Source organism: Mytilus edulis, chromosome 1 (genome assembly GCF_963676685.1).
Source record: "Mytilus edulis chromosome 1, xbMytEdul2.2, whole genome shotgun sequence".
Taxonomy (NCBI): domain Eukaryota; kingdom Metazoa; phylum Mollusca; class Bivalvia; order Mytilida; family Mytilidae; genus Mytilus; species Mytilus edulis.
In genome coordinates, this window is record NC_092344.1 from 27,424,177 (window position 1) to 27,449,767 (window position 25,591).

The window sequence follows — 25,591 nt, forward strand, 5'->3', positions numbered from 1 at the left end:
CTTTTCGAAAAAAAATAAAATGTGCACGTACATTTCAAACCATGCAGGTCAGGTTCGATTTACTTTAAATACAAAATTGAATACAATGCACACACAATAAGATTAATAAGTAAATAAGACACACATCCTGGGAAACCCTATAAAAAAAAAACATTTATAAAGGAAGATGCAAGGATTTTTTTTTATAGGCGTGTATATATCCTTGCATGTTCCTACAAATATCATAATTTCAATACAACTAAAATGTTGCACGGACCCGTTTTCACGTGTTCCTAGAGACTAGGTCTAAGTGATTAAACACGGGCACTGGGCTCTCAATGCCGTTTTCAAGTGTTCACAGAGGCTAGGTCTCAAGTGTTTAAACACGGGCACTAGGATCTCAATGCCGTTTTCAAATGTTCACAGAGGCTAGGTCTCAAGTGTTTAAACACGGGCACTGGGCTCTCAATGCCGTTTTCAAGTGTTCACAGAGGCTAGGTCTCAAGTGTTTAAACACGGGCACTAGGATCTCAATGCCGTTTTCAAATGTTCACAGAGGCTAGGTCTCAAGTGTTTAAACACGGGCACTGGGCTCTCAATGCCGTTTTCAAATGTTCACAGAGGCTAGGTCTCAAGTGTTTAAACACGGGCACTAGGATCTCAATGGCGTTTTCAAATGTTCACAGAGGCTAGGTCTCAAGTGTTTAAACACGGGCACTGGGCTCTCAATGCCGTTTTCAAGTGTTCACAGAGGCTAGGTCTCATGTGTTTAAACACGGGCACTAGGCTCTCAATGCCGTTTTCAAGTGTTCACAGAGGCTAGGTCTCATGTGTTTACACACGGGCATTAGGCTCTCAATGCCGTTTTCAAGTGTTCACAGAGGCTAGGTCTCAAGTGTTTAAACACGGGCACTAGGATCTCAATGTCGTTTTCAAATGTTCACAGAGGCTAGGTCTCAAGTGTTTAAACACGGGCACTGGGCTCTCAATGCCGTTTTCAAGTGTTCACAGAGGCTAGGTCTCAAGTGTTTAAACACGGGCACTAGGATCTCAATGCCGTTTTCAAATGTTCACAGAAGCTAGGTCTCAAGTGTTTAAACACGGGCACTGGGCTCTCAATGCCGTTTTCAAATGTTCACAGAGGCTAGGTCTCAAGTGTTTAAACACGGGCACTAGGATCTCAATGGCGTTTTCAAATGTTCACAGAGTCTAGGTCTCAAGTGTTTAAACACGGGCACTGGGCTCTCAATGCCGTTTTCAAGTGTTCACAGAGGCTAGGTCTCATGTGTTTAAACACGGGCACTAGGCTCTCAATGCCGTTTTCAAGTGTTCACAGAGGCTAGGTCTCATGTGTTTAAACACGGGCATTAGGCTCTCAATGCCGTTTTCAAGTGTTCACAGAGGCTAGGTCTCAAGTGTTTAAACCTCTATCTGACGCGCGCTGTACCTAAAATAAAATAAAAACTTTCCAAACCAAACAAATAATCAATTTCAAAGGGGGAAAGACCGTGCACAATTGCTTTTTGAAAGCAATTGATTTATATTTATTTTTTTTTTTCTTCCGCCTAATTTTTTTCTTGCGTAGTATTGATGTTTCAAAAGATGTCGCTTAGATATTTGGAATATGATATCGTATAGTTTATACGCTTTAAAAATTTACAACCGCGTAACAAAATACTTTACGTTGTAAGAGTTATCTCCCTAAAATACTGTTTTTCTTGTGGCCACTACTCCTTGGCAACCGTTAAAGATTACGACAAATTTATTTTACCAAATTGCTCGTTACATCTTCAGGATTAGGATATTCATTTGGACCGAAGCTTTACGGAGACTCCATATGAGAGTTATTCCCCCTTTTCCATTTAATTAAGTGATATGCATTTCTAAATGGTAAACCATAAGTGATAGAGACATAGGGTCTTTAGATTTGAAGTCCTTGGTCCAAAAAAATAAAAAGTAGGTCAAGGTCAAAGGTCAAGGTCATATTCTAAATTTTGATTTTGGCTTATTTTCTCTTATTTTCAACAACCCTGAAAGATATTGACAAATTATTTTTACGAAATTGTGAGTTGCGACATGTTGTAACTTATAAATTTTGGTTGGAAGGGTGCGTAAGCAATAAATGAGAGTTTTCGCCCATCTTATATTTAAAATCATGCCTAAAGTGATATTACTCATTAACCATACATATTACAGACCTAGGGTCTTTTTATTTGAGGTCCTTGGTTGGTGACCTTGAAATTGAGGTCAAGGTCAAAGGTTAATAGGACGTTCTAGATTTTGACCTTTGCTTTAAATTCATATTTATACATTATAAAGTCATAGGAACTTACATTTTAGGATGATTTTTAATATTTTGTTAATAAAATAGATCTTTACTTGTGGAAAGACCTTCGATTGTTCTTTGAACAATTGGTTTTTAATTATTAGGTCTTTCCACCTATAGGTTTTGTTCTGATTATTATTATTATTTTTTTTTTTCTTCCACCTAATTTTTTTTTCTTGCGAAGTATTGTTGTTTAATAACTTGTCGCTTAGATGTTTGGAATATTATATCGTAGAGTTTATACGCTTCAAAAATTTACAACCGTGTAACAAAATACTTTACGTTGTATGAGTTATCTCCCTGAACACTGTTTTTCTTGTGGCCACTACTCCTTCGCAACCGTAAAAGATTACGACAAATTTATTTTACCAAATTGCTTGTTACATCTTTAGGATAAGAATATTTATTTGGACCGAAGCTATACGGAGACTTCATATGAGAGTTATTCCCCATTTTTTTTTTATTCAAGTGATATGCATTTTCAACTGGTAAACCATACGTGATAGAGACCTAGGGTCTTCAGATTTGAGGTCCTTGGTCCAAAAAAATGAAAATGAGGTCCAGGTCAAAGGTCTAGGTCATATTCTAAATTTTATTTTGGCTTATTTTCACTTCTATGCAAATACCGTATGACATATTGACAAATAATTTTTCATAAATTGTTAGTTGCGACATGTCCTTACTTGTATATTTTGGTTGAAAGGGTGTGCATACAATAAATGGGAGTTTTTGTCCATATTACATTTAGAATTACGCGTAAAGTAATATTACTCATTAACCAAACATATTAAAGACCTAGGGTCTTTTGATTTAAGGTCCTTGGTTTGTCACCTTGAAATTGAGGTCAAGGTCATAGGTTAATACGACGTTCTAGATTTTGACCTTTGCCTGAAATTCATATAAATTCATCATAAAGCCATAGGAACTAACATTTTAAACTGATTTTTCATATTTCAATACCAAAATAGATCTTTACTAGTGGAAAGACCTACAATTGTTCTCTGAACAATTGGTTTTTAATTATGATTTTTTTTATTCTTCAGCCTAATTCTTTTCTTGCGTAGTATTGATGTTTCAAAAGATGTCGCTTAGATATTTGGAATATGATATCGTAAAGCGTATGCACTTTCAAAACTAACCACTGCGTAACCAAATACTTTACGTTGTAGAAGTTATCTCCCCAAACACTGTTTTTCTTGTGGCCACTACTCCTTCGCAACCATAAAAGATTACGACAAATTTATTTTACCAAATTGCTCGTTACATCCTCAGGATGTTCTGTTTTATTTTGACCGAAGCCGTATAGAGACTCCATATGAGAGTTAGTTCCCCTTTTGTATTTGAAATTTTGAAATGTATTTTAAACTGGAAAACCATAAGTGATAGAGACCTAGGGTCTTTTGTTTTGAGATCATTGGTCCAAAAAAATGAAAATTAGGTAAAGGTCATAGGTCAAGGTCATATTCTAAATTTTGATTTTGGCCTATTTTCACTAATTTTCATTAACCTTATAAGATACCGACAAATTATTTTTACTAAATTGTTAGTTGCGACATGTCGTAACTTATATATTTTGGTTAAAAGGGTGTGTAGACATAAAATGGGAGTTTTTGCTCCTCCTATATTAAGAATTAAACGTAAAGTGATATAACTCATTAACTATACATATTACAGACCTAGGGTCTTTTTATTTGGGGTCCCTGGTTTATGACCTTGAAATATAGGTCAAGGTCATCAGTAAATTTGACGTTCTAGATTTTGACCTTTGCTCAAAATTCATATTTATACATCATTAAGCCATAGGAACTGACATTTTCAACTGAATTTTAATATTTTCATATCAAAATAGATCCTTATTGGTGGAAAGACCTTCAAAAAAAATTGGCGGAAGAAAAAAAAGAAAAATAATAATAATTAAAAACGAATTGTTCAGAGAACAATTGAAGGTCTTTCAACCAATAAGGATCTATTTAGATATGAAAATATTAAAATTCAGTTGAAAATATCAGTTCCTATGGCTTAATGATGTATAAATATGAATTTTAAGCAAAGGTCAAAATCTAGAACGTCCAATTTACCTATGACCTTGACCTCAATTTCAGGGTCATAGACTAAACATCTCAAATAAAAAGACACTAGTTCCTAAATATGTATGGTTCATGAGTAAAATCACTTTACGCATAATTCTTAATGTAAGAGGGGTGAAAACTCCCTTTTATTGTTTACGCACCCTCGCAACCAAAATTTATAAGTTACGACATGTTGCAACTAACAATTTAGTAAAAAAAAATTGTCGATATCTTATAAGGTTAATGAAAAAAGGTGAAAAAAAGCCAAAATCAAAATTTAGAATATCACCTTGACCTTTGACCTTGACCTAATTTTTATTTTTTTGGACCAAGGATCTCAAATCAAAAGACCCTAGGTCTCTATCACTTATGGTTTTCCAATTTAAAAAACATTTCAAAATTTCAAATACAAAAGGGGAACTAACTCTCATATGGAATCTCTATACGGCTTCGGTCAAAAGGAAACAGAACATTCTGAGGATATAACAAGCAATTTGGTAAAATAAATTTTTCGTAATTTTTTACGGTTGCGAAGGAGAAGTGGCCACAAGAAAAACAGTGTTCGGGGAGATAACTCTTATATGGGAAAGTATTCAAAAAAAAAATAAGAATCAGAAGAAATCCAATAGGTCTTTCCACGGAAAAGTGGAAAGACCTAATAATAATTAAAAACCAATTGTTCAGAGAACAATTGAAGGTCTTTCCACCAATAAGGATCTATTTTGATATGAATATAAGTGATAGAGACCTAGGGTCTTTTGATTTTAGATCCTTGGTCCAAAAAAATGAAAATTAGGTCAAGGTCAAAGGTCAAGGTCAAATTCTAAATTTTGATTTTGGCTTATTTTCACTTATTTTCATTAACTTTATAAGATTTCGATAAATAATTTTTACTAAATTGTTAGTTGAGACATGTCGTAACTTACAGACCTTCTAAAATTCAAACTGACCACACGCACGATACACGCACGCACGATACACGCACGGTGAATGCACGATACACGCACGGTACACGCACGATACACGATACACGCACGATGAGCGATGGGCGTTACACGGAGGATTAACGCAAAATGAATGATGAATGATGAACGCACGATACACGCACGATGCACGATGGATGATAAATACACGATACACGCACGATACACGCACGCACGATACACGCAAGTTGAATGATTCATTGACGACTGAACAACGAACGCTTTTTACACGATTCTCAAAGCTATTTTATTTAGAATAGTATTTAAAATTGATATGCATTTTCATTAAAGGCAATACTTGTAGCTGTTTTGCCGATACCACCATAATAGATAATATGCTATTTTGCCAGCTCAGATTCAAATAACTTAATTAAAGTCGGCTATTTTATAGGCACCGGAAATATTTGTGAACTTGGACAGAAGCTCATAACAATCAAAATATAGTGTCTTGATTTTGTTCAGCCTCACCCTGAGAGTTCAAGTTTACGGCAAACGAACGCGAGACATTGTGTTCCGCGAAACTCTAACTAATTTTATTTCATACAGTTAAAAATCGAGATTTTATTTTTATGCATACAATGTCCGACGCATTATATCTACAGAGAGTGACTGGTTCTAGAAATTATTTTAACTGCTATGTTTGATATAATTGATTGTAATAAATGAATGATCTATATATTTTTACATGTTATATATTTTTTCACTTTGACGGATACATTTTATAAACGATTATATACATGTATGTATATATCTAAAAAATATTGTAAGCTGTTTTCGTTTTCACTATACAAGCATAGCAGAAATTATTTGATTCTTTTATGTTAACATTCGCTGCAAATTTTTGTAGTTCTGTACATATATACTTATCAACAGGACATATTAGGTTATAATTTCACCAATAAATGAGTAGTTGAACAATCTTTAGAACGTGTCGGTTTTTCCTTGATATTGCCGAAAATCAGTGATCCGACTGACACAAGCGAACTGACATAACACATGATTAAACAATCATAATTTCTTTTTTTAAGTTACAAAGTTCCTTATATTATCCATTGTTATAAGAATCGTATGTGTTAATTGAGAGCAAAAGATATAATTTTGTCAGAAAAATTTGATTCGTACAAATTAATAAGAACTACCTAAGAAAATGACATTTACTAAATAATTAGAAAATTAACATTTGTAATACCAAATACTTCATTATATACTTCTGAAACGACTTTTCGTCCTGAATATGCATGAAATGTTTGCCACTGGACGTTTAAACAACCACTGAATAATCAATTAATCAGATTTTGCTCTCAGTAAAAATGACTTCAACACTATAAGACACAATTGGTGTCTGTTGTTTGTTTGTACAGTAAACATACTGAATGTGTTTATATTCCTTTCCAATTTCAAGTATGTAAGAAAATTCATACATATTTTCAAACATCTTAGCTGATACTTCAAATTTCTAGGAGGTGAGATTCACGAGGTTTTACCTAAAACTCTTTGGGAAAATGCAATTTTCAATTCCAATTTGAAACCTAACGGTAATAGATATCCCAAGGTTTTTTTTTTTTTAAATGCATGTCTAACTTTTGAAAAGGAGATTTGAAAAATCTATCTCAATGGTAGTTGAAATTATTCAGTGCAATCATTTTGTGTCCGTCGTTGTCTTTCATACATATCAATGAATTGGTGTATCCACTGTTTGCTGTTCGTAATCTGTTGTTTATGGCAGTCAGGCCTCGCGATTGATTCCAAAATTTAAGCTCCCACTTAGGTAAATTAATGATCATTTATAGTGGAGGGGCTATTTTTATTGATGCAAACATTATTTTCCTTCCTGAAAAAAAAATCAGCTTAACAATTTTCTATATGTTTTCATTAAATCATTAACCGATGCAGATTAAATGATTTTTTAAAAATTAAGAACATATTTTTATGGTAAATATATCTAAATGTCTGGGTAATTTTCCTCTCTAAATAATATTTTTTTTTCTCATTTTTTAAGGTACAGAATAGTGTTATCAGTTATGTAATTTGACACGTGTCTTATAGTTCAGTAATTTTCGGAAAAATTAACGAAAACCGGCACAGGCATTGTTCAATTATTATCAGTGATCTTTTATTGATTAAATTTGAATATATGCATTAAATATCAATCTCAATCTAGATAAGAAATTTGTTTACACTGCAAATCACTCTTTTAGTCCTTAGTAGCATATTATAACATATTAGTGCACTTATGAGTCCTTAGCCGTGTTAAGACGCACCATTTTCTGCTCTTTGGTTGGATTGTTGTCTCTTTGACACATTCTCCATTTCAATCCTCCATTTTATTCAATTAGTTGTGATTCTCTTTATCTCTCTGTTTTATGTTTTTGCAGACAAAAACAATTCGCAGAATTAATCTAAAATAGCAGACATTAAACTCTTTCTTTTAAAAACTTTTAGCATTTTAACATTTTTTCGAGATTTAACCATTAGCTTAAGAGCATATTTCCCTTCTTTTTAGAAATTTGGCTTGATATCGTATGGAGATTTTTGTTCCAACTATTATGAAGAAATTAACGACTTTTTTAACTAGATAAATATTCAACAAAAATACCGTTTTTTCTTAAATCAATTTCTTTTAACAAAAATAGAATTGTTACACAAATGTAGGAAGAACCCAATTTTGTAACGAAGATATTCCTTATCTGCATATCTTTATATTTTGAAACATAAAATGTTAAGGGTGTCTGTTCAAAGGACAGAAATGTCCAAGAAACCGAAATATTAGGGAAATGTCGAATAATTCAAACCCATTTGTCTTTTAAATTTAGCACATGAAGATATAATTTTTAGCACATATACACATGTACAAATTGAATTTGAAAAAAAATCACTGTCGGTCTAAAACTGTATCGCATGCCCATAAATGTCCTAAAGCTTTAAATGTCTGATCATGAGGGTCTGAATGGGGATTCAGTATTTCTGTATTCTATATTTTTAGGCAATTTGTTTAATAATTCGTTTTACCTTTTGCTGATCATTCTTTATTCCATATATTCTAGTACAGCATCATTTTCTTTTCTATTTTTTGTATTCTTTATTTTTTTGTCTATAATTTCCTTCTATAAACCCCCATTCACACCCTCGTGTATAATGGAAGACGATAAACATTTTAGTATACATACCACCCGTTGTCACTTTCACCTGACATACAAATCACATTTTGTTATTACGGCCCGTTATTTCCACCTGGACACAGGACTTATATAATATATATATTACGTAATGATAACGGATATAGTAAATTCAGTAGAATATAACATGTATCAACGCACTGACTTCTTAAATGTATTTTGAACTGACAATTGTAAATAGTATTTTTAGTTATTTTAAAACTAAGAATGAAAATCGGGAATGTGTCTCGAAGAGACAACAACCCGAAAAGAACAATTGACAGCCGAAGGCCACCAGTTATATTTGCTGATGTTTTTGTTTCGAATAAGGCAAAAGCCATTGTATTTTAGAAAATCTCTAAACGGGTAATGAGAGTTTAGCGACCTTGACTTGCTAACAGCCCTAGCACTGTCTCTAAACATTGTCGAATTTAAGAGCCTATATCAAGTAAGGGATATGCTACCTAGCTTTTAGAGTTTACAAAAATATACATTTCAGAACCAAATTTTGGCTTCTTTATATTTATACCAAAATTGAGTTTCAGTATTTTGTCGAACAGAATATTACCCAAAGTGCAACATGCGAGAAGAAGTTTCATTTCCCTTATTGTTTTTAGTGATGTGACTAATCTTTCGAGGTTACGTCACGGAAATATATCTTAAATGAAAAGGTGCAACTATTATTTATTTATTTCATAAATTATCTCATACAATATGTTAAACAGACAATTTGTTAAAAAAAAATGAGGAAATAAATCTATAAAATATTCCTGTTGATACTATCTTCTGATTGAAAAAAGCTTCTGTCCAAGTTTGATAAAACCCAGGACAGTTTATCAATCTAATAAGTGTTTTAAAACTTCTTGATACTATCTTATGATTATTAACAAGCTTCTGTCCAAGTTTAATAGAAATCCAGGATACATTTTTTTGTAGTTTAAGAAACGGAATGTAGGATCGCTTAGTCTCGCTTTTTCGACTAAAGTCGAAGACTCGACAAAAAACATACAAATCAGATTTCTTTCTGACATACGGGCGCACTACGCATTTTGACGGGACGTTTTTTGGTATACAAATGTCCGGCGTCCGTCCGTCCGCATGTCGCACTTGACTTGAGAACCGCTTATCCATTTCATGAAACTTAACATAGTTGTTTCTTATGATGGTTTTCGGAATTTACTCATATTTTTAGTGAAACCATTTGTATTTACACGCATCTTTGTCGGAATTAAAATAAAAACAAAACACTTATAAATATATATATTCCTTTTGTCTCTGTATATCTTACATAAACATTTTAACAAGCTGACCACACTCTTATTTATAAGTTGGCGCACATCAAAGTCGTGCTCCTATGGCAAGCAATTTTGTTGCAAAAGAAATTAAACAACAGCAAAATTATTTGTCCTTTTCATCATTTTAAATAAGAACAACACATTAATTAAATATTTGAAGCATAAATCTTTTCGATACAATTGTTTTAAATCACTTAAAATAAAAAAGATCATCATTGTTTAATCAGTTTCTATATATATATGTTATTTGGCACATGTCAAAGGGTTCATTGATTTTCGGCATATCAAAGAAAAACCGGCACGTGTCTAAATAATGATGAATATCTCGTTTATTTATGATTATTTTTCTGTAAAATTTGAAATTTATGCATTAAATATCAATCTCTAACATGATAGATAAAAATAATACATATAACAGCACTCCTTCTATTCCTTAGTGGCATTGTATAGTCAAAGCCTTAGTGCACTAAGGATTCCTTAGCAGTGTTAAGACGTACCGAAAAAAAACAACATCCGTCATTCTTTAATAATCATAGAAGGTTAACAACTAGTTTGTTTCCCGGCCGTTATTGAAATTCTTGACAATGCCTTAATATTTGTATGTTCCGAAGGCATACTGAATGTTTTGCGGAGGGGACCAACCTAGTCAGTAACAACGTACTTTTGTGAATTATTTTTCGGATAATAATCTTTTAGACATACATTAAAAACGGTGTCATTGATAGGCAACCATGAACACAATGAAAAATGAATCCGTGAAAGTGTTCCATGCTTATTCCATTCAAGTAAAGACTTGTTATGATAATACCATATATTTAACTAATTTATAAAAAACAAAAACAAAAACACAAAAAATAAAACCAAGATTATATCTAAAACTTGTAAATCCAATTTCAAGTTTTAAAAGTTCCTCAATTTAAAATAATACATGATATATTTGCGTGATCTTATATTTGTTTAATTAAAAAAATGCCTTCAAATACATGTAATGTTTATTTTTATTCAATTTTTCACAAAACATTTTAGCTTAGTTTAAATGAAATTCAGAACAGAGAATTCAAACACTGTTGAAGAGAATATACATATTCGTGTTAATTCGCCTCAGTATAATTTGTTAATTCATGTTTGACATTTAACATTTTAATCCGCAATCCACATTTACCCGACAATCTTGTATATTGTATTTTCTCAATGAAATAACATAACGTGCATGTGACCATCAGAAACTAAGACAAAAATGATATTTAAAATGGTATTTATCAAAACTTAAATATTTCGAAATATCTTAGTAGCATAGGAATTTGCCAAATAAGCGAAGAATTATAATCTACCTAGGATTTACAACCAAGGATTTGTATAGTTTCTTTTCAATAAAATAGTGTTGGTGTTTTTGGCGACTATAGCAGCAACATTGCCGTTATTAAATAAAAATATTAAATTTTCGCTATCTGATAATTATAGCCGCGGGTTAAAATGTTCATTAAAATGTATAATATTATACTATAATGGGCATTTTAGAATGGCATGAAGTTCATCTTCAATAGTAGAGCTACAACACATGTCATCTCGTGGACTTCTTTTCTTTCATACTTTCCAGTTTCTATTTTTTTAGTGGAGCTACCCCACATTTAAATTTTTCAAAAACACATTTGTTTTTAATTGACAGAATATGTTTAACAAATACCAGTTGGCCAACAGTATATTTTTAAGTCCATTTTTGCTCAGTTGAATAGAAATTCCAATTTTAACTCTTCTGTCGTAGAAATGTCAATATCATGTTATTGTTTGTACGTACAACATGTATCATTATATCAAAATGTGTCAGTCCCAGCCAAGATTCACCGAATAACCACAAAATCTTTACAGACGATAAAATATTTACACAAAAAGTCATGAATCTGTATGAACGTTATGTACGATGAAGTTAATTAAGAGTCTACAAGAAAGTAAGTATGACTGTAAATTTTATTTAAAGTCGGAACATACATATATATTATATATATATATACATATACTTTAACCGCTCTATAACCGACTATCATATAAAAACCGCAATGTATGAACGTTACACAATTAGAGATAAACGTTTCACAAATGCACGTTATCTGATCTACACAATTATACACGATTGACGAACGCACGATACACGGTTAAAAATGAATGATTGATGAACGCACGATACACGGTTAAGAATGAATGTTTGATGAGCGCACGATACACGCACGATACACGCACGATACACGATTAAGAATACACGATGCACGCACGTTACACGGAAAATACACGGAACGATGAATGATGAACGCACGATTGGTACACGCACGATACACGCACGATGCACGCACGCAACACGCACGATACACGATGAACGCACGGAATAATGGTCAGTTTGAATTTTAGAAGGTCTGTATAAATTTTGATTGGAAGGGTGCGTAGACAAAAAATGGGAGTTTTTGCCCCTCTTATATTTAGAATTATGCATAAAGTGATATTACTCATGAACCATACATAATACAAACCTAGGGTCTGTTGTTTTGGGATCCTTGGATTATGACCTTGAAATTGAGGTCAAGGTCATAGGTTAATTGGACGTTCTAGATTTTGACCTTTGCTCCAAATTCATATTTTTATATCATAAAACAATAGCAACTGACATTTTCAACTGAATCTTAGTATTTTCATATCATAATATACCCTTATTGGTTGAAAGACCTTAAATTGTTCTTTGAACAATTGGTTTTTAATTATTATTATTTTGTTTTCTTCTTCCGCCTAATCTTTTTTCTTGCGCAGTATTGATGTTTCAAAAGATGTCGCTTAGATATTTGGAATATGGTATCGTATAGTTTATATGCTTTCACAATTTACAACTGCGTGACAAAATAGTTTACGTTGTAAGAGTTATCTCCCCAAACACTGTTTTTTCTTGTGGCCACTGCTACTTCGCAACCGTAAAAGATTACGACAAATTTATTTTACTAAATTCCTCGTTACATCTTAAGGATTAGGATATTCATTTGGACCGAAGCTTTACGGAGACTCCATATGAAAGTTATTCCCCTTTTTCATTTGAATTAAGTTATATGCATTTCTAAATGGTAAACCATAAGTAATAGAGACCAGTGGTCTTTAGATTTGAGGTCCTTGGTCCAAAAAATGAAAATAAGGTCAAGACCATAGGTCAAGGTCATATTCTAAATTTTGATTTTGGCGTATTTTCACTCATTTTCATTAATCTTATAAGATATCGACAAATTATTTTTACAAAATTGTTAGTTGGAACATGTAGTAACTTATAAACTTTGGTTGAAAGGGTGCGTAGACAATAAATGGGAGTTTTCGCCCCTCTTATATTTAGAATTATGCGTAAAGTTATATTACTAATTAACCATACATATGTAAGACCTATGGTCTTTTGATTCGATTTCCTTAGTTTGTGACCTTGAAATTCAGATTAAGGTCAAAGGTTAATAGGACGTTCTAGATTTTGACCATTGCTTTAAATTCATATTTAAACACCATAAAGCCATAGGAACTGATTTTTAATATTTTTTATATTAAAATAGATCTCAACTGGTGGAAAGACCTTCAATTGTTCTCTGAACAATTGGTTTTTAATTATTATTTTTTTTTTCTTGCGTAGTATTGATGTTTCAAAAGATGTCGCTTTGATATTTGGAATATGATATCGTAAAGTGTCTGCGTTTTAAAAACTGACAACCGCATAACCAAATATTTTACTTTGTAAGAGTTATCTCCCCAAACACTGTTTTCCTTGTGGCCACTACTCCTTCGCAACCATAAAAGATTACGACAAATTTATTTTACCAAATTGCTCGTTTCATCTTCAGGATTAGAATTTTAATTTCAACCGAAGCTATCCGAAGACTCCATATGACAGTTATTCCCCCGTATTTATTTGATATAAGTGAAATGCGTATCTAACTGGTAAAACATAAGTGATAGAGACCTAAGGTGTTTTGATTTGAGATCATTGGTCTAAAATTGAAAATTAGGTCAAGGTCAAAGGTCAAGGTCATATTGAACATTTTGATTTTGGCTTATTTTGGCTTATTTTCAAACACTGTATAACATATCGACATATTATTTTTACTAAATTGTTAGATCTGATATGTCGTTACTTATATATTTAGGTTGAACGGCTACGTAAACAATTAATGGGAATGTTCAGCAATCCTTTATTTAGAATTACGCGTAAAATGATATAACTCATTAACCATACAAATTAGAGACCTATGGCATTTGATTTTAGGTCCTTTGTTTGTGACCTTGAAATTTAGGTCAAGGTCATAGGCTAATTGGACGTTCTAGATTTTGACCTTTGCTTCAAATTCATATTGATACATCATAAAGCCATAGGAACTGACATTTAAAACTCATTTATCATATTTTAATATGAAAATAGATCGTTACTAGTGGAAAGACAAATGTTCATAGAATAAAGAAAAAATAAGCAATCAAATTCGAATGCAGATCTAGGATGAATTTTGAAAGAAAAGCAAGACAACGTTTGATGTGGAACATGTAAAGATCTTCATTAACCACAAATGTAGCTTTGATAAGAAATGTCCCGGTTCGTCTTCCCTTAAATCCGCCTTTGAAATTAAAGGTAACCACAGGGCCTTTAAAGATTCATATGTGTGGTCCTGGTTAAGAAATAGATAAACATGACTTTCAAATTTTCGCACCTGGAGGCGTCCTTCAGCTTGCCCTTAACAAATATAGACAAATATATATTATATATATATATACTAGTTCAGTGATAATGAACGCCATACTAAACTCCAAATTGTACACAAGAAACTAAAATTAAAAATAATACAAGACTAACAAAGGCCAGAGGCTACTGACTTGGGACAGGCGCAAAATTGTAAAAATGTTAAAGCTTTATATCTTATTGTACATGTGATACACGTGCTACCGTGAATATTCATGCTTCGGTGTGAGTCAAGGCTCTAGGTTGAAGGCCGTACCTTGACATATAATCGTTTACTTTTATAAATTGTTACTTGGATGGAGAGTTTTCTCATTGGCACACATACCACATATTCCTATACCTATTCTTCGTTGGTGACAATCAACTTCGGTTTCAAAACACGACCATTACGTAAATGTCATATTTTCACAACAGCATTGACCAAGTGAAATAATACGATATTGATACATAAAAAAATATAAAATCGTGCACAGAAAACTACGTTCATATGCATGCATTGGTTCAAGTATTGGAGTAACGTTATTTTCACCAGTCACTCGTTTTATGCGATTTTAGCTATCAATTCGTCTTCATAGGTGTGACAAAAAGTCATTTACATTTCATTACAGTATAAATAAACCCATTTTCAGTACGTCACTTAAGACAAACAGAAAAAAAATGAAGTAAAATTACTATTCGTGTAAGCCTTATACATCATATCAACGTACAAAATATCACTAACCGTCATATTTATGAATTTTCTAAATTTATAAATATAACAAGGTCCTAAACGGTCATTGGTATCTAATTTCACATTGATTTCAAATTTAGTGATGTGTATCAGTTAAAATTGTATGTTTTGGAAAAACAGAAGTAAAAAGAAAAGAAAAAAAGTATTTTTTTTAATAAAAATTACTATTGTAGTTGTAAGTCACTCGGATACCTATTATTATTTTTGTGTATTGCTGGTTACTAAAAGCTCTTGTTCATTAAATAAAAAAAAAACGTAAATAGAGGAACAAGTTTACGTTTGCCTTTTTTATATGATACACATTAAATAAATTTACGTCATCTAATTGTTAACACAAATCAAAGGGAAGACCACACTTGTCTAGTGCACTAACTAAACCTTTATAACGATAATAATTTATTATACCCAATTTATAAAAGTGCAACTACGTTTGTATTCCGTATAACTCAATTCTTGAAAATTCAATCAAAAGACCTGACGTCAATAGACTAAACATGTATTTCTTTACATCGAAAATAGATACTATAATCTAATTTGAACACACTTTATTGTCAATCTGGAAAAATTTGCTGTACCTTTTCATACATGGTGTGTACCAGATTTTCAATAGACGGTCAGTTTGATTTCATACATATCGTAAGAAATAACCTGTAAGAGATGGTTAGTAGGATTTCATACAGGGTGTATACAAAATGTTTTATAGATGGTCATTACGATTTCATTCATGCTGTTTACAAAATTTTGTAAAACATGGCCAGTTCGATTTCAAACATGCTGTGTAGAAAGTTTTAAATAAACGGTCAGTACGATGTCATTCATGTCATATCCATTCAGTAAGGTTTATACATAATGTGTACAAGAATTTGTATACACCACAGTGGGCGAGGTGAGCAGTGGCGGATATTAGGGTGGAGGCGTTGCTCTAGTTATGCATGAGTAATTCCCAATATAATCAACGAAATGTGTTCCACAAACGGGGGCAGGTTTCCCCTGGGCCCCCTATGCTCACCCAGTAAGATTTTATACATCATGCGTACATTTTATTTAATATATTTAATACACAACCAGTAGCATATTATACCCTTTTTAAAATTGAGTACTCACCTTGTGATTCTGACATCAGTCCTGACGAATTTGTCGAATTCACGATGATTTTTTGTTAGCTCGTCTTGTATCTTAATAACATATCTTAAGCCTGTCTTATTGTCAGTTTTAACAGAAAAAGTTTTTTATGTCATGTTATAGAGTAGAGTCTTTTGTCAAATTGCACTTTATTGACACGTCCTGTAGGTTTGTTGGGCGTAAGATATAAGGAGGTGTAAAGTTTTTTTCGGTCAACTTCGTCAATAATTGCATGGTGTTTAATATCACAGAGGCCTAAATTATGGTTCAGCACGAGGTCGAGTATGGTTCAGACTAGGTCTAGCATGATTCAGATGCGTTTAAAATAGCTAAGTACTGGTCGAGTAAAAGTCAAGTACAAGTTTCGAGTATTTCAAAATAAGTGAATGTCAGATCAATTCAGACAGATCGAGTTAAAGGCAGAACAGTCGAGGGATTGTAGTGTATCCTACACTTCCTACCTATCTACTAAATTAACGATTTAAAGTAACTTCTGTTTTGCTTAATAAATTTTTTGAACATTTGAAAACAGCCAGTAATACATATACATATTTTGTAAATTGACCAATGCACTTGTCCTCGTTGTCACAAAGACAACAGAAACCTTGAAGATGTCTGAAATTTCATCAGATTGTATAATTTTGACATCTATTTCATTCAATAGATAAGCGGTATTTCCATACTGTCACGGAAAACACATTACTTTGATTGAAATTAATCTGTAGCATTTAAATGAGCTTTATTCATGGAACAGACATTTTAATTTATTAATAGTTTAATGCATGTTTTATGCAATAATTACATTGGGTTTTAATTTTTTTTTAACAGAGACCAGATATCCGGTTGCTCTTTTCATTCACACACAAGGATCATGTTTATGATGAATAAACCACTCAAGTGGTTTGACAACTATTTTCGATAACTTTAAAGTTAAAATTTGTATCGTCAGCATTAATCTGAAATTCTAGATTTCTTCGTCTTTAGTCATATAAATGTACGATCAAATCATTATCAGAACCATATATCAATTCTTATTGATTTCATGTTTTCATATTTAACATATAACATGTATGATGTAATTTGCGTGTATTTGATTTTGTTTTATTATGTATTGTTAAGCTATAAAGAAACTAAGGTTCAACTCAGAAATCCAGAAAAGGGCTTCCGACGCAAGACACTATTAACGTGTTGTTTCTATTTTGTAAATAAAAAGTTCTTCTTAGTTAAAAAAAACCGTTTATGATCCATTTATTATTTTTTTGACAAAGAAGTATGTTAAAACACATCGTAGTATCTGTTAAAAGATATTATTTTAATAACATAGTGTGCTAGTGACATAATACGGTATATATATATATATGGGGTTAGTAAAATCCATATAGGATGAGAGCGAATATGGAATCCCTATATGGAATTTACAATCCATATATACCGCGTATTACGTCCTTGCACACTATGGGACGAATTATCTTACCGACTATATTAACGTGTGAAAATTCAATACCGTTAGCATTAAGAAACTTCTTCAATCGATCCTACAAAAACAGATGTCTACAATAATAACTGGTTAGGTTTAAATATGTGAATCAATTTATTTCAATCTTCATCATCAATTTCCTCATCTGTTGAAACCTTTAAGAATTTTTCTCATTATCGTTTTGTTTTTATAAAGGAACGTAACACCACTACTAACCGTGTATGAAGTAAGCTCTGCCTCCCTACAAACCTAATTTGGAATATACATGGTCTCCACGTAGACGCTTTTAACAAATCATATTTAGAAATATATAGGAGGTACGATAAAAAGAAATATATTGATATATAGTCTCAAGACCAATTTTCAATGAATCAGTTATACGAAATAGGGGTCGATGCTTCTGCTGGTGGACTGTTAGTCCCCGAGGGTATCACCAGCCTAGTAGCCAGTACTCCGGTACTGGCATGAAAATACGGATTTTTTTGTGTTATTAAATTTGCTGCTACAAAATGTTAAAAATTGTTATAGATTAAGGAATGTATCTCCCTCTGCAAAGCTCTGGTTTCTTTCACGAATTGGGCTATACTTTTTGGAACTTTTGGATTATAGCTCTTCATCTTTTATATAAGCTTTGGATTTTACATATTTACGCCACGAGCATCACTGAAGAGACATGTAATGTCGAAATGCGCATCTGGTGCAGAAAAATTTGGTACCGTTGATGTTACTACAACAACTGGTTCGATGTCTTTGCTGGTGGACTGTTAGTCCCCGAGGGTATCACCAGCCCAGTAGCCAGTACTCCGGTACTGGCATGCAAATACGGATTTTGTTGTGTTATTTAATTTGCTGTTACAAAACGTTAACAATTATTATAGATAAAGGAATGTATCTCCCTCATGCAAAGCTCTGATTCCTTTCACGGATTTGGCTATACTTTTTGGAACTTTAAGATTATAGCTCTTCATCTTTTATGTAAGCTTTGTATTTCAAATAATTTGGCCACGAGCATCACTAAAGACACATGTATTGTCGAAATGCGCATCTGGTGCAGAAAAATTGGTACCGTTAATGTTACTGCTACAACTATGTTAGGGCTTTCTTAATTAAGGATTAAGGAATATAAGCCACATTAAAAGTGTATACTCTCTAGTGTTTGTGAACTAAAACTGGAAAATGGTTATTTTAAAAGTTTTGAAACTTCCTAAAAGTCATTTTCATCACGCAAGACAATGATATCTATCCACTATTGAGAAATACATTTCTGAGAAGTTTATAGGCAACTTCGTCACCTCTTTTTTTTATAATTTGATAATGCCAAATTTGGTTGAATTATCGTTATAATTCTTAAAATCTCATAATTTCTTTAAATTAAAATCTCCATCAGGCATACTTGCCAAATGACACAGGTGAAATTCGATTTACAAAATAGGTTTATTTAAGACTTCTTTTGTCAGACTGTTGCGATGAAGCTGACATTCTTCACAAACAAATTCATACACTTTGATGGTGTTAAGAGTCACATTTCATATTTCTGTGTTTCTCTTTTTTATGACTTTTTTAAGACCTCCAAACTTAAGCTTATATATCTGCAATAAAATTTTATCATCGTTTTTACTTGTATACGTCAACTAAATGGTCGATCCCTTTTTTTCACTTTCAATGTTGTAATTCTGTTTCTTTTTGTCGAAACTGCGACTATTGTCGCAAAAGCGATACATAGCAAACCATTCTGTCATCAGAAGCGTCCACAAGATTTTCAAGATTTCAAGATTCTTTATTTCTCAAACACCATAAAGTTACAATGGTACAAAGAAGTTCATCAAAAGTTATATAACATAACACAAAACACACATGACAAGATGAGATGAAAATATGAAATAAAATAAAATAAACAGCATAGTAGCGAAGAGTGGTGATTAACCAGGAAGACTCACTTGTAAAGTTATAACCCTGATAAATTTGCACAGCTTTTTCAACTTTTTTTTTAATTTTTAACTGAAATAGTTTTTCAAATTTTAGTATGTTACATCTGTGCAAGAAAAAAGTTTCCAAATATTGTGCTCGAAAATTTGGCACCATGTGGTTAACTGCATAGCAGTTGTAATTATGTGCTTATTATGTGCTTGTTGTGTTGTTCTCTGTTTGTTTACTGTTATTATTGTAATTGTATATTATGTTATTTTGATATAGCATCATGTTTGCTTCTGCAATAAAATATATTCATTCATTCATTCAAAGTTCTTTACATTTTGATATCTTAAATAATCCTGGATGGATTTCCACCAAACTTGAACAGAAGCTTGTTTATGATCATAAGATAATTTTTAAGAAGTAAATTTTGTAAAAATCAAATTAATTTTTCCGTATTTTAATTAAAAATGCACCTAGTTTTTATGTCAGTTAACATTACATTGAACTTCACATTGTGGTTAAAGTGTTTAGAATTTTAATAACTTACTTCGTTTTTTCCAATTAATATTACATACACTCTCCAGTTAAAGTTGTTTTTAAACATTTATTAGATTTCATAAACCATCCTGGATTTTAACCAAATTTGGAGAGAAGCTTCTTACAGTACTAGTCAAAAGATAGTATCCGGAGGAAAATTTTAATATGTTTTTTTCCCATTTCTGTTTAAACTGCAACTAACAGCAAAAGTAAGCGAGATAATGGTTCCACGAAACCTTACAATTTCATGTAATTCCTAATTTCACCTATTTACTGTAACATATATATATATATATATATATATCTATCAAATTGTTTCTGCCAATGACCACCCTACAGAGAACATATCTGAATTTATTGACTTTCATCTTAGATCACATGTAGAAAATTTACCATCCTATATTCAAGACACAACACACTATCTTAAGAAAATGGAATCCCTGAACCCTCTCCCACCTGAAACGATCCTTGTCTCGCTTGATATTACCTCCCTCTATACTAACATCCCCCATGACGATGGTATTGAAGCCTGTATGGAAGTCTGAAACTATCGCAACACCTTACATCCACCAATTGAATGTCTCATCCAGCTTCTAACTTTGGTATTAAAATGCAATAACTTCACATTCAATGGTGAACACTTCTTCCAAGTTAATGGAACAGCAATGGGAACAAAGATGGTCTCGTCTTATGCCAATATGTTTATGAGAAAATTAGAACAGAGAATTCTCAATTCATCTCTTCATCAACCCCTCTTTTGGTTCCGATTTATCGACGATATTGACATGAAGTGGGACAATACTGAACAAGAACTAAATTTCTTCATTCATCATGTCAACGATGCCCATTCCTCAATCAAATTCACATATGAAATATCTGACTCTAAGATCACATTTCTTGACACTACAACGAAAATAAGGGATGGAAACATATTTACTGATCTGTATTGCAAGCCCACAGACAAACATCAATATCTATCTCCTTTGAGTTGTCATCCCAAACACTGCACCAAAAGTATTCCCTTCAGCCAGGCCATACGAATACAAAGGATTTGCTCCACCAACGATATTGCAAAAAAACGTCTACAAGAACTTCGTAGTCACCTTCAACCTACAAAAGAAAAGACATTGATAAAGGTTTTTCCCGTGCTAACAACTTCAGCTGAGATGAGCTTTTACAGTATAAAGACAAAAAGGTCAACAAGAGGGTGCCTTTTGTGTTGACATTCCATCCAACATTTGACAACTTATCTCACCTAATCCGTGAAAATTGGAAAGAGATAAAAAAAAAAACATCCTAAACTATCCAAGATCTTTTCCGAGCCACCTGTACTGGCTTTCCTTATGCCAAAAAGCCTTAAAGACTTGCTGGTGAGAGCTGACATATCCTCTCAAGCAGGCTCTTCATCTGGGGGCTCTTGCCCTTTACTAAGACGCGATAAGAACGTTTAAATGTCCTGCTGTGAATGGCAAAAGCAATTTCCCCGTGATTTTGATTGTGATGCTGGTCGTCAAAATGTTCTTATATTTTGTTTTTTAAAATGCTATCTATTTAACGTAACACTGGTGGTCTGAAAAAAAAACCAATAATTTTATTCTTGATACATGTACCCTAAGATTTAGTTTGAGTTATATTGATTGATTTAATTATCAATGAACATAATTCTTTCACATTTTGAACGTATGCTGTATTTGCATAGTACTGAGCACATACGAATACGCAATACAACACGATTAAATATTTACAACTTTATAATTATTATCTGTCAAAATATAACCGGGGCTATTCAACATATTACTGTTTTTGTTTATTAGTTATTTTTGATCTATTATATTACTTTAATGATTGGGTGAATGAATTCTTCTTAACGTACAGAAGTAATAATATATGCATATTCATGATGAGAACATGTAAATGAATGATGAATACAATCTTCTATATGCTAGTCCGACATGTTGAGCCGGATACCAATTTCAAAGTCTTTTGTTTGATCTGGCAAAGGTTCGAACCCACGACCTTTCGCACTAGAGACAAGAACGCTAACTACGAGACTATATAATTTTAGTCTCCCCTGAACAAATATTTGTTATATTTTCCTGAATCCTTGTAATTATAGAGCTACTATTCCATGTCAATATTTCAATTTGTTCTCTCAGGGTAAGTAGTTACTACTCATTAGCCAGTCAACACTGAGGTTGTGACTTCGAACCCCGCTCGTGTGGGTGTACTCGACTCCAATCTTGATTGACTAGGATTGTGAGTTTTCCTATCTCAGGTCGGGGATTTTCTCCGGGCACTCTGGCTTCCTCCACCAATGAAAAACTTACCGCCATGAAATAGACTAAATGCAGTGCTTAACAGTCGCGTTAAAACACCAAATAACAAAAACCAAACCCTTTTATTTAACTTTAAGTTTTGATACTGCAGTTAATCATAATGTGATTGTATTGGATGTACGTCCGGGAATTTTTTCCTTGTTGATTGGCATACATACGGAGTCTAACGGATATATACGGACACGCACAAACTGTAAATTTAAGCTCCGGTCATATCTTACCGGATAGCACGAATGGACGCAAAACGGATAACTTTTTTTATCATCTTTCCGTTCATGTTCGTTAGAAGCCCGTCCATATCCGTTAGCCGTACGTCCATATCCGTTTAGCTTCCGTTTTATCTGACGACGTCCGTTCTGTCCGTTGTATAATTTTGAGCATGTTAAAAATTTTCCCAAGATAATCAATGGCTATTTATAAAAGGTGATAATCTATAATGATCATATATTACAATTTGAATTTACTTAAACAATATTAAACTAATAACAAAATTAAATAAGCGTAATTGAGATAATTGTTCTCTCTCTTATAGCTAAATTGTTACATTTAAAAGTCATAGACTAGCACTGGCTATGAGCACCAGTTTTGGGATATTATTATCATAAACTAGCTGATTAGCCGTGAATAACTGAGGTAAATGAATAATACACGAGGTGATAATTGTCTCTTCTCTGCGTTGTCTTATTTTTGATATTCAAATACGGCGATTAGTTATACTATAATTATTGAATTTTGTGTTGGTTTTCTCCGTTTTGTAACAAATTATAATTATGATCATTATCTTCCAAGTGTGCTTAAGTTTGGATATGTTCCTTACGTCGTAACTACAATCCACTTCCCTTTCATCACATAAGCAACAGGACGGGTGCCACATGTGGAGCAGAATCTGCTTACCCTGCCAGAGCACCTGATATCACCCTAGTTTTTGGTGGGGTTTGTGTTGTTTATTCTTTAGTTTTCTATCTTGTGTCATGTGTACTATTATTGTCTATATGTCTTTTTCATTTTTAGCCATGACATTGTCAGTTCATTTTCGATTTATGAGTTTGACTGTTTCTTTGGTATCTTTCATCCCTGAGCCTCTTTGGTACATGACAGTTAGTAAATGAAATAATTATAAAATTACCTTCAGTAATGAGATCGGTTAAAGACATCTCTGTCCAGTCATTAAGTACTTTTAACTGCACAGAATTCTTTGATAATTTTAAAGTCACAAGCTTTCCTGAAATGAAATTGAATTTATTTTTATGACACTATGATATAAAATTACCTGAAGTGTTATAGCATACATTCTAGTCTAAGAATTTGTGGCCTTTTTTTTTTTTATCAAAAGGCTCTATTTATTATCTGGCTGACATTAAATGGTGGGCATTCTAAGTACAAAATGAAGTATGCAATAAAATTGAGAATGGAAATGGGGAATGTGTCAAAGAGACAACAACCCGACCATAGAAAAAAAACCAGCACAAGGTCACCAACAGGTCTTCACTGTAGCGAGAAATTCCTGCACCCGGAGGCGTCCTTCAGCTGGCCCCTAAACAAATATATACTAGTTCAGTATATTATTTTCAGTGGTCGTGTTATGTTTAAAACAATATGTTATTGGTAATCTTTTTTTTCTTTCTTTAGGTTGAATATAAAAGTAATACCTTCACCAATATTGTATGCCTGCCACATCCTCAAATGACTATTCTCAAATCTAAAGTTGTAAAAACTTGTAATATTGGTGATGGTATCTTTATTCTTGGTGACATCTAAATCATGGATTGTGTCCACAACCTTCACCCTGTAAGGTTGTCCTGGTACTTTATCAAGTGCCTACAAAAGATTGGATACTAAATGAATTCGATAAAAACAATATAAAACAAGACCTGCTGTGATATCCCTGATTTTTAATAGGTACCCATCAAGATTCAAAGATTAGGTGTATAAAGCATAAATATGAATATTATTGAATCCACTTAAGGCAACTGTATTGCAGATCCACATAATAATACATTTTCAAATAATTCCAGGAAAACATGCATTTTTAAACTTGCAAATTCTTGAAAATTTCAGTGAATAGAAGAATGTTCTTTTACAAACTTGTAAGGTTTTACAAAAGAAAAACAAACCTTTTTCATATCATAGGCTGTTGTTACATCTCTGCCTTCATTGATGTATCTTTTAATTGCAAACTTGGCATGAGCTGCCTTCCTGTCACAAGGACCTGTAATAGTAATTTTAAGACTTTAATGTACTTTCTTTTTTTACTTAATGTATTTTATTCGTAAGGTTTAATTAAGTTCGATTTTCTTATGTGTCATAGGGCTGTGTTATTACAAACAACCTCTTAGGAGCATGTATCATTCACCTGGCATCTATGCATATTACCAATTTCTAGTTGCAAGGGTCATAGTCAAATCAAAAGATTAGTTCAATTTTAAAAAGAGGACATCCTAAGAGCCACAATAAACAAGTTGAGTTCCAATTAGCAACTTAGTTTCATAAAAGATTTTTGAAAATCATCCCTTCTCTTAGATTAAATATTTTTTTAAATTACCTTTTCCATTTTGAGCTTCGCTGAAGCTGTATGTGGAGAGTTTGGAACCTATTTCATGAGGTAAAGTTGATAATGTCAAAGAGCTCTTATAACAACCAGCATTATCACTGAAGATAGATATTTCTTTTAAATTGGGAATAGCTGCCTCTAAATCTTTCACAACATCACAAATAACTGCAGAAGTTGTTGGTGCATCCTGTGAAGTTTGATTGTTAAATATGTGAATATGAGAAAAGCTGCACATCTTCGTTTCCAGTTTTACCAATGATACTGACACATGCCAGTTAATTCCCCTTTTAGCGAACCAATCCATTTGGCCCTCCCGATATCTTCTTGGCAAAAATTTCATTGCCCAATCACAAGTAATGATGACATCATTAACATTCAT

General features: G+C 32.6%; 1 protein-coding gene across 1 annotated transcript; it reads right to left on the reverse strand.

Annotated features, from left to right (window-relative positions):
* Positions 1-23,683: 23,683 nt before the first annotated feature.
* On the reverse strand, positions 23,684-25,021 carry LOC139490929 (uncharacterized). The gene is made up of 4 exons (XM_071278513.1): positions 25,015-25,021; positions 24,776-24,870; positions 24,311-24,479; positions 23,684-23,883 (listed from the first exon to the last, which is right to left on the reverse strand). The coding sequence occupies exons 1-4, from the start codon at positions 25,019-25,021 to the stop codon at positions 23,684-23,686; spliced, it is 471 nt and encodes a 156-aa protein (XP_071134614.1).
* Positions 25,022-25,591: the final 570 nt, after the last annotated feature.